A 12,681-nucleotide genomic window follows, 5' to 3' on the forward strand; every position below is an offset into this window, starting at 1 on the left:
GTGTTGTGTGACTCTTTGTGTGTCTCTGTGTGTGTGTGTGTGTGTGTGTGTGTGTGTGTGTATGTGTGTGTGTGTGTGTTTGAGGTCTGTATTGTGTATTGCAAGATTGTATTGTGTATTGCAAGAGTGTGTGTCGTTTTTTTTTTCATGTGGAAGAGGTATATTGTGTTGAGAATAATGAGAGGAATGAGAATAATGAGAGGTCTATTTCTCAGGAATGTCTGGCGTTGGGGCGTCCTGCTCTGCCAACTCCCCCTCTCTATCACACACACACACACACACACACACACACACACACACATTCCAGCCTCTGGCGGCACTGCGGGGGGGTGGGGGGTCTGCTGGACTGAGCTGCTCTGACGCACGGATCCTTTCACCTCTGGCTCCACTCCTAGTCTCTCTCCAGGGGCCCCCCTCTCTCTCTCTCTCCTCATCTTTCTCTCTCTTTCTCTCCTCATCTCTCTCTCTCTTTCTCTCTCTCCTTATCTCTCTCTCTCTCTCTCCTCATCTTTCTCTCTCTTTCTCTCCTCATCTCTCTCTCTCATCTCTCTGTCTCTCTCCTCATATGTCTCTCTCTCTCTTCATCTCTCGCTCTCTCCTCATCTTTCTCTCTCACCTCATGTCTCTCTCTCTCTCCTCATCTGTCTCCTTCTCTTCGTCTGGCTCTCTCTCATTTTTTTCCATCTGTCTCTTTCTCCCTCCTCACCTGCCTGTCTCCATCTCTCTCCATCTGTCTCTCCCTCTCTCCATTTGTCTTTCCCTCTCTCTTCATTTGTCTCTCTCTCTTCATCTGTCTCTCTCTCTTCATCTGTCTCTCCCTCTCTCTCTTCATCTGTCTCTCTCTCTTCATCTGTCTCTCCCTCTCTCTCTCCATCTGTCTCTCTCTCTCTCCATCTGTCTCTCTCTCTCCATCTCCCTCTCTCTCCATCTGTCTCTCCCTCTCTCCATTTGTCTTTCCCTCTCCCTTCATTTGTCTCTCTCTCTTCATCTGTCTCTCTCTCTTCATCTGTCTCTCCCTCTCTCTCTTCATCTGTCTCTCTTTCTTCATCTGTCTCTCCCTCTCTCTCTCCATCTGTCTCTCTCTCTCTCCATCTGTCTCTCTCTCTCCCTCTCTCTCTTCATCTGTCTCTCCCTCTCTCTCTCCATCTGTCTCTCTCTCTCTCCATCTGTCTCTCTCTCTCCCTCTCTCTCCTCATCTGTCTCTCCCTCTTTCCATCTGTCTCTCCCTCTCTCCATCTGTCTCTCTCTCTCTCCATCTGTCTCTCTCTCTCCCTCGGAGGGAGTTCTCGGGGCTGCTGTTCAGGTGCATCCAGAATTTTAAGATTCTTTTCTGAATTGGTAAGGCCAATGGAAAATGGCCAAACTCTGCCCTACATGCATTGTTGAATGTTTTTGATTGAACTTAAGTATTGATCGGCAGAATTCTGCATGTATGGCTTCTGTTGGATTCTTGTCCCACTTTGTGTAGTCATGCATACTGCGTGAACCCCAAACCTCACTTCCAAGCGCAATAGGCTGGATTATGCTGTCAAATATTTTACACCAGATGAACGTTTTATGGCATAGAGTTTTGGATTTCATGGTATTTCACTTGTGATTTGGCTATAGTCCATCTGTAGGTCAAATTAAGTTTAAACAGCTTTCTGTGGGTTTTCCCATCCATTTTAAGAAACACATTAATTTGATTCTGGTCAGAGAGAGGAGTTTGCTGCCTGGCAGTGAATGCATTGAAGGAGGGGTCCATGTCTTTGACTGCATAGTCAACTTCAGTACTACCAAGAATGTGAACCTCCATAAAGAGTCCCCTTTTATCCTCCCATTAAGGCATGTGTGCGTGTGTGTGTGTGTGTGTGTGTGTGTGTGTGATATCCATATATCCCTCCAAATATCCAGCCCAACTCTTCCAGTCCCCCCACTCTCAGAGCCTTTAAAACACAAGATAAACACATTCACATCGGCATCTTCGAGTTCCTCGAGCTCTTGCAGCCTGAGCCACACGTTCTTCCTAAGGCAAGGCCATGTGTGAGTGTGTGTGTGTGTGTGTGTGAGAGAGAGAGTGTGTGTAAGTGTGTGTGAGTGTGTGTGGGGGGGTTTGGACTGGGTCTGACCCCCCCCCCCCCCATCCACTCCCTTCACAGCAAGGACAGCCTGCCAGACAGATAGACTCCCCTCTCTACTCTCTCTAGACCACACTGTTCCTGCTCAACTGGAGGACACTACCAGGAGGGACAGAGAAAAAGTTAGTGTGTGTGTGAGGGATTGTGTGTCTGCGTGATTGGGAATGCGTCTGTGTGTAAGTAAAAGTGAGTGAGAGAGAGAGAGAGAGTGATGAGGAGGAGTGATGATGGGGGATTAAACAAAAAGACAAAAAGTGTGTGTGTGATTGTATGTAATTATTTAATAACAATGAGACTGTCTGCTGCCGATGGTGTCCCAGTCTCTCTCTCTCTCTGACACACACACACACACACACAGCCAGAGTTGAATAGAGATGATAGATGATACTCTCTCTGTTGCTGGTGACCCAGTCTCTCACAGACGCATACGCACCCGTGCAGGCACATACACACACACACACACACACACACACACACACACACACAGACCCTTAAGACAATAGTTGATGCTCTCTCTATTAGTGGTGCACCAGTATCACACAGTTACTTCTTCCCTATTGAACTTTATAGGACACACACACATCCCTTACACATACACACACTCCTCACATGCTATGCAAACAACCACACATAAGTAGGATATATGGGATGCAGCCTGTTTGAAGTTGACCTATACTGTATGTGCATAAACACACACATACAGGCCATTTGCATGCCATGGACACAAGGAGAACTCTAAGAGCTCTTGAGGCTGCAGAGCTGCAGGCTAGCTAGCTGCTTGCGTATAGAATGGAGGTCAGCGCGTCTGTAGGCATTTCACCTCTGGGTATCAGAGAGGCCTTGTTCTTATGGTGGCTATTTTCACATGTATACGTAGGTATATTCCTGTATAGGCAACATTGATACTGCACATCCCTACAAGCCTTGCAGTAGAAGTCCTTCACTCAAATCTGAGTAGGAAGCTAATGACAGCAAACATAATAGTGGTAATAATGTTAAAAATGTTTACTGTTATTGTTGTATGTGTAATGGATGCCAGCTAGCTTAGCGTGTGGAACGTTGGTAAACCTCTCTCCCCGACGCCCTTAAGAGTGTTGCTGGCATGAAAGCTAGTAGCCTGGGCTTTTAGATCGATTGTCAGCACCCTCGTTTCCCGATGCTGCTGTTTCGCGGGTTCGGGAGTCCGGGCGTGTGCAGGGCTGAACCGCGCAGGTTCAGCACAACACAGGTTACATATGTTGCTTTGGATAAAAACATAAGCCATGAACCATAACCATAAAAGTACTCTTCTGTGACTGGTGGTGGAAAGCCAGCAGCTCAGACAAGAACATATAGGAGCAGATAGCATGAGCTAAGAGGACATTCATGTCGTGCCTAACAACGCCCCTTAGCTGTTCTAAAATCACTGGAATCTACGGTCTCTCGGGCTTATTGCTTAATTCTAAAGCTGCCAGTTGTTAGTAGACAAAGGAAGGTTCTCCGCACTTCTGTCATTTAGCGACAATCCAATGCAACCAGGCCAGGACAGGCCGGTGCAACTCAGATGTCTTCTTAATTTTCTTTATTATTTACTTAAAAGGTGCAAAACATCATTAACTTTGACTAACGTTTCAATGTGTAGTCACATCTTTATCAGAGTCCTAGTTGCAGTCTTGTTGCAGAATGTTCATAAAACCAACTTCCAGTTCCACACTGACCAAACAGTCATCGAAAAGAATGACTTTAGAACAATCAAACTCCACCAAGTCCATTCAACACCAACACCAGGACTCAGTGTGTGTGTGTGTGTGTATAGGGAGTTTCATGCGTTCCACACTCAGTCCCTGCAGCTGAGATAACAGCCGGCCCTGGAACAGTTCTAAGGACAGAACAAAGTCGGTTGTGTCCTGGAGTTCCAAGCCATTTCAGACACACTTTTGCTCCCAGACACAAACACACACGATTGTGATATGATGCATAGTGTAGTTGGTGCGTGAGATTTGGTTTAGCTCTGCTCAAAGGATGAGCGTGATTTCTCAGCAGATTTATACAGCCGTGTGTTCTAGTCACACCAAAAGAGCAAGAGCTCCCCCTGCAGGGCGCTGTGATAAACGTTCCGTTTCCCTGTCAAAACATCAATTCTATTTACAGCTCCCACCTTTGGCAGAGCGTAACCATGACAACTGTGTAAAACCCAGTAGGAATCCAATTAGTTTGAAATGATATGAACAGTGCACTGCAGATGAGAGACGGTGATTATTCAGGGACTGAAGGTGAGTTTAGGCACAGGCATTTAGACTGCATGTGGAGAAAATTAAGAGAACTCAATTTTGTCTTCAGCAGAATGTTTTAAACTAAGGTCAGATATTCAGCTCTTTTCTGCCTTTCAGTTCCCACAAAAGAAATGAACTCCATCTCGGAAACTGTGGGTGCATAAATTACTCTATAACTGTGACAGAGAAAACCAGGACAAACAGGCAGAGAGAGAGGGGTGTGTGTTTGAATACATAGCACTCTTTATTCATCTCATTTGAGTCGTGTTTTTGTTGCCATCTCTTCCCATGTAGCCTAAGAAATAAAACTGTAAACTCTCCAGTCGATGGAGAAGCACCAAAGAAACCTACGGACCAGGTCAGATCAAACCAAACCTGACTGGACTAGACCCAAACTAGCTCATGTGCACCAGAGAGCAGTAGGAAGTGATGTCAAAATAGCAGCCTTCACAGTACTCAATTGGCAGAGAGAGAGAGAGAGTGAGTAAGTCATGGCTATTCAGCTGCGCGTCTGCTTCTATTCAAGTTCTGACTCAGGTAACAAAAGCTGAGTTTTAAAGTATCATTTTCCCAGAATGCACTTTTCCCTTGCTTAAATGTTCTGTATGCATGGCAGCTCCATGTCCAGTCCCTCTCGCCCTCTAAACTCAATTGCACCACAGCAAAGAAAAAAAAAAGAAACATTCAGAGAAAAATAACAATCATTTGCAAAAGAAATGCATAAAACATCTTAAAACGCATAAAACACATTAAAATGCATAAAATATGTGAAATTATATAATCAATTGTTAATATAATTTGTTTCAAAATCTAAATGTTATACTACAATATAATATTTGGAAAATAAGTTTCATCTAGCCAGGCAACCACTTGTACTGAAGACCAGTGAAATGTGTGATGTGCGTTGTTTGAGCATGCTGTTCCATCTCCTCTGTGTTGCCCTGGTTGCAATTAAATCTGAGGGTTCTAGATTTTTTTCTGTGTTCTATAGAACAGTGCAATGTAAACACCGACGGTCACCTGTTGAGCAACCTTAGGTCTCATTGGCACAATATAGAAAAGTGTCAACTGTGCATATGTGTGGCGTGTGTGTGTGTTTAACTCTGAAGGAGTTTTCTAAGCATGCTAAAAACCATCAAACCATTTTGTAGATGAAAGTGTTTCAGAAAACCACATTAGACAGGGTGACTACACTACATTAAAGGCAGAGGACTCTTGAAGCACCACATGGGTAACCTGATTTCTATGGCAACCATGCTCTAAGCTGCTTGAATGTGCCATCAGCGACCCCTAGTGGTCATCCATGTACACATCCTACATGTTTGTATCTGTGGGTTAGGGCCATTGTGTGAGGTTTCAGTGCGTCTGGGATTCTAGTATAAACCTGAGCCTGTATGGAGACTATAGAGTAGTAGTAAAGTCAAGTGTTTGGGCTCCAGACGCATACATGTTGTTACCACAGGCTGAACATTACTTTAAGAAAAAAAAAAACACTAAACTACTGTTCTCAGTCATATACAGTATGAGCTTGTGACATGTGTTAGATATGCTGAGATAATGGCATGTCTCTTCACTCTAACCAAGAATAGCTTATAACTTGGCTGTGTGCATGTTTCTGTTTTTTTGTATGCTTTTTGTATATATATGTGTGTGTGTGTGTGTGTGTGTGTGTGTGTGTGTGTGGAGTGAGGTTAACAGAGCGCTTCCCACACACCTGTGTGTGCGTGTGTGTGTGAGAGAGTATGTGAGTGTGTGTGGAGTGAGGTTAACGGAGTGGGCCTCACACACCTCTGTATCATTAAACACCTGAAGTGGTAAACAAATGACAGAGCGCCCTCTGGCTGATGTGGGCTGAACTGCACCCACTAAATTGAGGTTAAAATAAAAGGCGTCTTCCCACAGTCCAGGTCAAATGCACCGTATGAATAAATACCCCTATATCAATGGGTCATAAGGAGTGAGAGGGTTTTACCCAATCAGGTGAGGGATAAACCGGAAGTCAAACTGATTTGTCTAATAAGATGAGACCAACAGGAGATGAGTAGGATTTGTCCAATCAGGTGAGAGATAAACAGGAAGTCAAACATATTTGTCTAATATTGACTGACCAGAAAAACTCTTTCTCGGAGAGTGTGCGAGAAAGAGGCCATCTCTGTACCCGCTGGACGACCACTCTCACGTGGAATCCTCAAGACTATTCCATCACTGTAGCCTGGATGACCACTCTCACGTGGAATCCTCAAGACTATTCCATCGCTGTAGCCTGGTGATCTTTCTTGGGAGTTGATAAGTGTGTGTGAAGGTTTGGATGGGGGTGGGGGGGACTCTCGAACCCCGGCTCTCGAAAGGGACAGACGTCTGTTGGAGTTGATGTGTGTGTGTGTGTGTGGGTGTGTGTGTGTGTGTGTGTGTGTGTGTGTGTGTCTGTGTGTGTGTGTCTGTGTGTGTGTGTGTGTGTGTGTGTGTGTGTGTGTAGGTGTGTGTGTGTGTGTGTGTGTGTAGGTGTGTGTGTGTGTGTGTGTGTGTGTGTAGGTGTGTGTGTGTGTGTGTAGGTGTGTGTGTGTGTGTGTGTGTGTGTGTGGGGGGGGGGGGTGTTGTGTGTGTGTGTGTGTGTGTGTGTGTGTGTCTGTATGTGTGTATGTGTGTGTGTGTGTGTGTGGGGGGGGGGGGTGTTGTGTGTGTGTGTGTGTGTGTGTGTGTCTGTGTGTAGGTGTGTATGTGTGTGTGTGTGTGTATGTGTGTGTGTGTGTATGTGTGTGTGTGTGTGTGTGTGTGTGTGTGTGTGTGTGTGTGTGTATGTGTGTGTGTGTGTATGTGTGTGTGTGTGTGTGTGTGTGTGTGTGTGGGGGTGTTGTGTGGCTACGCCGTCCTCCCTCAGCGTCGCTTGCTCTCCAGGATGCCCTTCCAGTCGTCTGCCCAGGACAGGAGGCGTCGGCGCGAGGGGCAGGGGGGCATGTGCTTGTTGTGGCACGCCGTGAACAGCACATGCTCCCAGGTAGGGTTGGGCTCCACCCCTAACAGCAGACAGGAAACAGGCCGTGACGTCAGCAGCATGCACATATACCACATATATTCCATTTGAACACCTCTACCGTGCATGACTGTATAGTTTGGCAACCGAGTCAAAAAAAAATAGAGGATGCTGGCTCAGGCAGACACAGACACAGACACACACACACACACACACACACACACACACACACACACACACACACACACAGAGGCAAACATGGCAAGACAAAATGGGAACAGTCATCCCAACAATCAGAGAATCCCAAAAATGCACACGACTCCACTTAAAAGCACTTTTTAAAAGCACTCGGCTTTTTCACAGACTGGTAAAGGAAACTGCTGCCTCAGCTGCCCTCATTGTGTGTGTGTGTGTGTGTGTACACATGTGTGTGTGTGTGTGTGTATGTGTGCGTGTGTATGTGTGTGTACACATGTGTGTGTGTGTATGTATGTGTGCGTGTGTGTGTACACATGTGTGTGTGTGTGTGTGTATGTATGTGTGCGTGTGTCTGTGTGTGTACACATGTGTGTGTGTGTGTGTGTACATGTGTGTGTGTGTGTACATGTGCGTGTGTCTGTGTGTGTACACATGTGTGTGTGTGTGTGTACATGTGTGTGTGTGTGTGTGTGTACATGTGTGTGTGTGTGTGTATGTACGTGTGCGCGTGTGTGTACATGTGTATGTGTGTGTGTACATGTGTGTGTGTGTGTGTGTGTACATGTGTGTGTGTGTGTACATGTGTGTGTGTGTGTGTGTACGTGTGTGTGTGTGTGTGTGTGTGTGTGTGTACATGTGTGTGTGTGTGTGTGTGTGTGTGTGTGTGTGTGTGTGTGTGTGTGTTTGCATTAAGCAGCTGTATACAGGTACCTTCTGAATCTCAACAACACACTACAATCACATCTCAGAACACAGGGGTTTGTGCATTTCACACAGAATCTCTTAATAACATAGAAAACAAATCAGATTGTACTACACTATCCTAAAGGACACTACACTAATCTTAACGCCAAGGGGCTATTCTTGGTTTATTCATGTCCTGTCCCAAGTGCTCCACATACAGCAGGAAACGGGATCCCACATTTGGCAGAAGGATGTTAATCAGCGGATCTTGGCCCTTTCCATTAGACTTGTAAATCCGTCGCCCGAGTTGTAAAGTGTAAATTACCCAGCTTTCTTGCAGCATTTCACGCAGGCACGCCCCCTTTACCTCGGAGTACTTGAGGGTACCCCGAGGTGGACGTACGACCTTACGACAAACATGTCTGCGCCCATAGTTGAGATGAGATGACGTATTTTTTTTGCATATGTACTGTGTTGGTCATTTTAATGTTGATGCAATGCTCTTACACACTTGATTACATTGCTGCTTGAATCCGGTCACCAATTAATGCATAGCACGGTCTTGCTGTGCCTGCAATACAATGTAACAATTTGTTTTCCAGCCATTTAGCTAGGCGCTACATGTAGCACTTAACTAATAACAATGACCTCATGCTAATGCCCCTCGTGGCTCGAGAGAAACGCGTTCCTTTAGCAACTCATTCCTACATGTTGTACGGGTGGGTGTACGATGATTTACGAGTCTAATGGAAAGGGCCATCTGATTCAGGGTCTAATGGAGGTGCGACTAGTATAAGGGTGGAGGAAACTTGTTGACACACACACACACACACACACAGACGGTGAGTGTGTAGAGTGAGCATAGACCTTTCTCTGCTCACCCAGTATATCCGGCTTGTCGTCGATGAGGATGTCGCCTGACACCACGGTTTTGTCTCGCGTCAGGATGATCTGTTCTAGGAAGTCAGGTCCCAGGTGTTTTTCCACCCATGCATACTGGCAAGGCAGATACAGATATTCACAGAGAACTCAGCCCAGCAGTCTGCACCCACCCACATAGAGAAGCATCCAGTGCTCACCTCCCCTGTACACTGACATGCTCCTAATTAAGGTTAGGAGGTTTGTAGGTTGTATAGATTGTAGGGTTTTATTTTTCATTTTATTTGAAACTATTATTCCTAACTAATGTAGTGTCCATATACTGTAAGTGCATCACCATAACCATAAAAGTGAGTATGCAAATACCATACACTTGCGTCCCATGGTACCATGACAGATAACAAACAGTAAAAAGTATTTAGGTCTAAAAAAGGGGCAAGATTATAGTTACATGACAATGAATACAGCACAATAAACTGATTGTAAATGTGTAAAAGTACATTATATCTCTCACTGACCCCTAAAGCAAGTGTATGTAAGCAAATGAGGAAATTAAATTACTGTGTATAGTTAGTTAAGATGTAAATTACCGATAATAACTACATTACTACTAAATTAACTGTTTCATCACACATAATGTAATGAAGTCGCAGGTAGAAAGAAGCAGCAGCAGCTTACCTTCTCATAAGGACAGTGGTTGTAGAATTTGATTGGACTGGTGCAAATAAAAACATCTGTGCTGCAGAACAGAAGAAAGAGTAGAAAGTGAAACAGAAAGAAAGAAAATATTGTCTTAGCTCACATGATCTGTCATCTGTGTATTACATGAGTATATCTAATCTGACAGGACTAGAAAATGTATTTCAGGTCAATTTTCTAGTCCAGTCCAGAGTTATTAAAGTTTTGACATTTTCATTAGTTTTATTTGGTCTTACAGTTAGGTTTCTGATTTCAGAAGTTTAGTTTTAGTTAGTTGTACAAAAGCAAAAGTAGTTTTAGTTTAGTTTTTCATTCATTCAAGGTCCTTTAGGTCCTTTTTAATAGGCCAGTGACTCTAAAGAATTCAAACAGAACAGGAGAAAGGTATATAGCAACCACAGTGAACTTAAAAAAAGCCGATTTGACCTTTAATTTCATTCAGTATTAGTTAGTTTTAAATTGTTCATTGTCGTTTCTATTTAGTTTTCATTTTTTGGAAAACTTTAGTTTATTTTTTATTTCAGTTAACTGAAAGCCAGACCCCAGGGGCATCTACTCTGATAAAACTATCTGCTAAATGGATAAATGTGCACATGCTTTAGTCTATAGTCTGTATTTATGTAGTCAAGTCAAGTCAAGTCATTTTATTCAGTATAGCGGCTAGTCAGAGTGACGTGTTAAAATCATTGATTTAATTTGATTTGATTCATTTGTATCAGGGACCATATATAAATTCATATGTTAATCTCACAAGTGAGAGAAGATGCTTCATATCAGATTGTAACTATACGCTAATTTCCATCTGCAGTCCCTGTGCAGATTAAGGAATTGTATCCGCACTCGACAGGAAGTCCAGTACTGATGACCCTGCTGGACAGACAACTGGCCCCACTATTACTACAGACCAGTGTAGCCAGCCTGCCCCCCTTTCTGCTGTGGCCTCCAGAGGTCCCACAGCTCGGTCAAAGGTGACCGCTCCCTAGGGATCAGCTGACAGTGGTGCGGCTCTGGGCCGGATCGGGCCCGGATCCGTACCAGCGCCAGCTGCCGCGCCGCCACTGGGGTCTGCTGACCTCAGCCTGCATCAGCTGTTTGTTTATTCCACTCACTTCTCCATTTTGGCCATCTCTTTGACCGCCTCCACGCCTCCCGGTAGAGGTTCCAGCTCAGTGAAGAAGTCCTTGGATTCCCAGATGCTGATGGCTTTCTCCTGTGTGTCAAATAACCTCTCCTTTACTATAGTTGCACATACCATTTTCATAATCATACCAACTGAACCCATTTGACTTTGTCTACATTTCCCACCATATGTTTGATTACAACACGTGGGTTAGCACATAATTACAATACAGAAGATACCTTTGTTTGCAAACACTTTATTCATAACGCCCACAGAAAGTAGGCCTAGAATGAATTTGACATCACTCATACGTTCTGTGTTACTACCTTGCATTAAACATTGTAAACAAGAAAAACAGCATACTCTATTATTTATCAGCACGTAGTCCAGGCAACGCAAGACACATGTCAGTCAATCTTGAAATAAGAGCTGTGTTATGACGACAATAATGAAATCAACAAGATTAGTCGATTGTTTTATATGAGGGCGTTCAACATCTGAAAGAAAGTGTGACTTACGCAGAGGTCACTTCTTAGCTGGCCGTATTGAGTTGACACCCAAAATCCTCTTCGGTCCTCTAAGGTGATGAAGGGTTCGTTTGGGTATCTCGCTCGGTACTTCTTCAGAAATCCACCTTCGAAATCTGCTATGACCCCATCCATGTCCACCAGGACCCGCAATTTCTTTGCAGAGGAGGACATGCTTGATAAATACCTCCAATGACAGTAGATAGAGGAAGTCTCCTGTCTTACCAAGCGTAATATCCTTGGCAATAATGGCATTATTGCAGGCAGGGTAATCAGTTCCGTGTGCCTCAAATAAGCCTATCAGAGCCTCGGAGATAAGGATGGTCGAAAGTCCTTTCCTGTTTCGAATAAACTCTCCCGAACCGTTTTGTCGTTTCGTTGTTTATCTCACTAGCCGGTTTTTCATTTAGAACTTTAACGGGGAAAATCGCCAACACACACGATGATAATCGACGCCAAATAATGTTATTCCCCTGACTTTGGTGTCTGCTAACATTGGTAGCTGCCCAGCTCAACAACCAGTTGTAACACAGTACCGTTAGTTTTGAAACACCATTGCATGTAAAGCTGTCATTTAACGTGTCTTTAAGAAGGGATACTGAATACATGCACGTGTTTTATGCTGTCAGTACCTAACTGTTTTCCAATGGCCAGTTAAAAATTAACGTGTGCGTGACAATGTTTTCTGCATTCTCCTGCTATGTCCCCCTCCTCCTCCTCTCCTCAACAACCAGTGAATTCTGAGCTAGTGACTTGTTTACACCAGATCACGCTAGCCTTCGGGTTGTAAATGTCAGAACCCGAAAGCAAGCTCTGTAAGGTTAAACGTAGAAATAAGATACCACTGTGAAACATTATACTCAATCCTCTGACAAGTGACAAATTGGTCAACCGCCTGTTCCCGCAGTGTGACTTCAACTATCCTTCTTTACAGTACCGATTCAAAGACAGTAAACGAAAAGAGTTTGCGCTAACTCGAGATACTCTACATCAGCAGGCAGACGGATATGCAACTTCAACACCGTTGAGCCATCAGTTCGCGTGTGGACATCTTGCTTCTTCACTTTTTTGAAGGGAAAAAAACAGATAAATGTGTCAATATGACTGGAATACCGCGTGTGGTGTAACTCGTCAATTTAATTCTTACAGTTTTCCACATGACTAAACAACATTTTCGAAGTGGGACATCTTCACTCACTAAATATCTTTGTTTTAATAAACCGGTAGTATCAGG

General features: G+C 44.3%; 1 protein-coding gene across 1 annotated transcript; it reads right to left on the minus strand.

The window, feature by feature from the left end:
• Positions 1 to 7,196: 7,196 nt before the first annotated feature.
• Positions 7,197 to 12,676, minus strand: LOC121705677 (5'(3')-deoxyribonucleotidase, mitochondrial-like). The gene is made up of 5 exons (XM_042086848.1): positions 11,439 to 12,676; positions 10,910 to 11,010; positions 9,780 to 9,840; positions 9,104 to 9,218; positions 7,197 to 7,383 (listed from the first exon to the last, which is right to left on the minus strand). The coding sequence occupies exons 1-5, from the start codon at positions 11,700 to 11,702 to the stop codon at positions 7,244 to 7,246; spliced, it is 681 nt and encodes a 226-aa protein (XP_041942782.1). The 5' UTR covers positions 11,703 to 12,676; the 3' UTR covers positions 7,197 to 7,243.
• Positions 12,677 to 12,681: the final 5 nt, after the last annotated feature.

The sequence above is a fragment of the Alosa sapidissima genome, chromosome 3 (genome assembly GCF_018492685.1).
Source record: "Alosa sapidissima isolate fAloSap1 chromosome 3, fAloSap1.pri, whole genome shotgun sequence".
NCBI classification, from domain to species: domain Eukaryota; kingdom Metazoa; phylum Chordata; class Actinopteri; order Clupeiformes; family Clupeidae; genus Alosa; species Alosa sapidissima.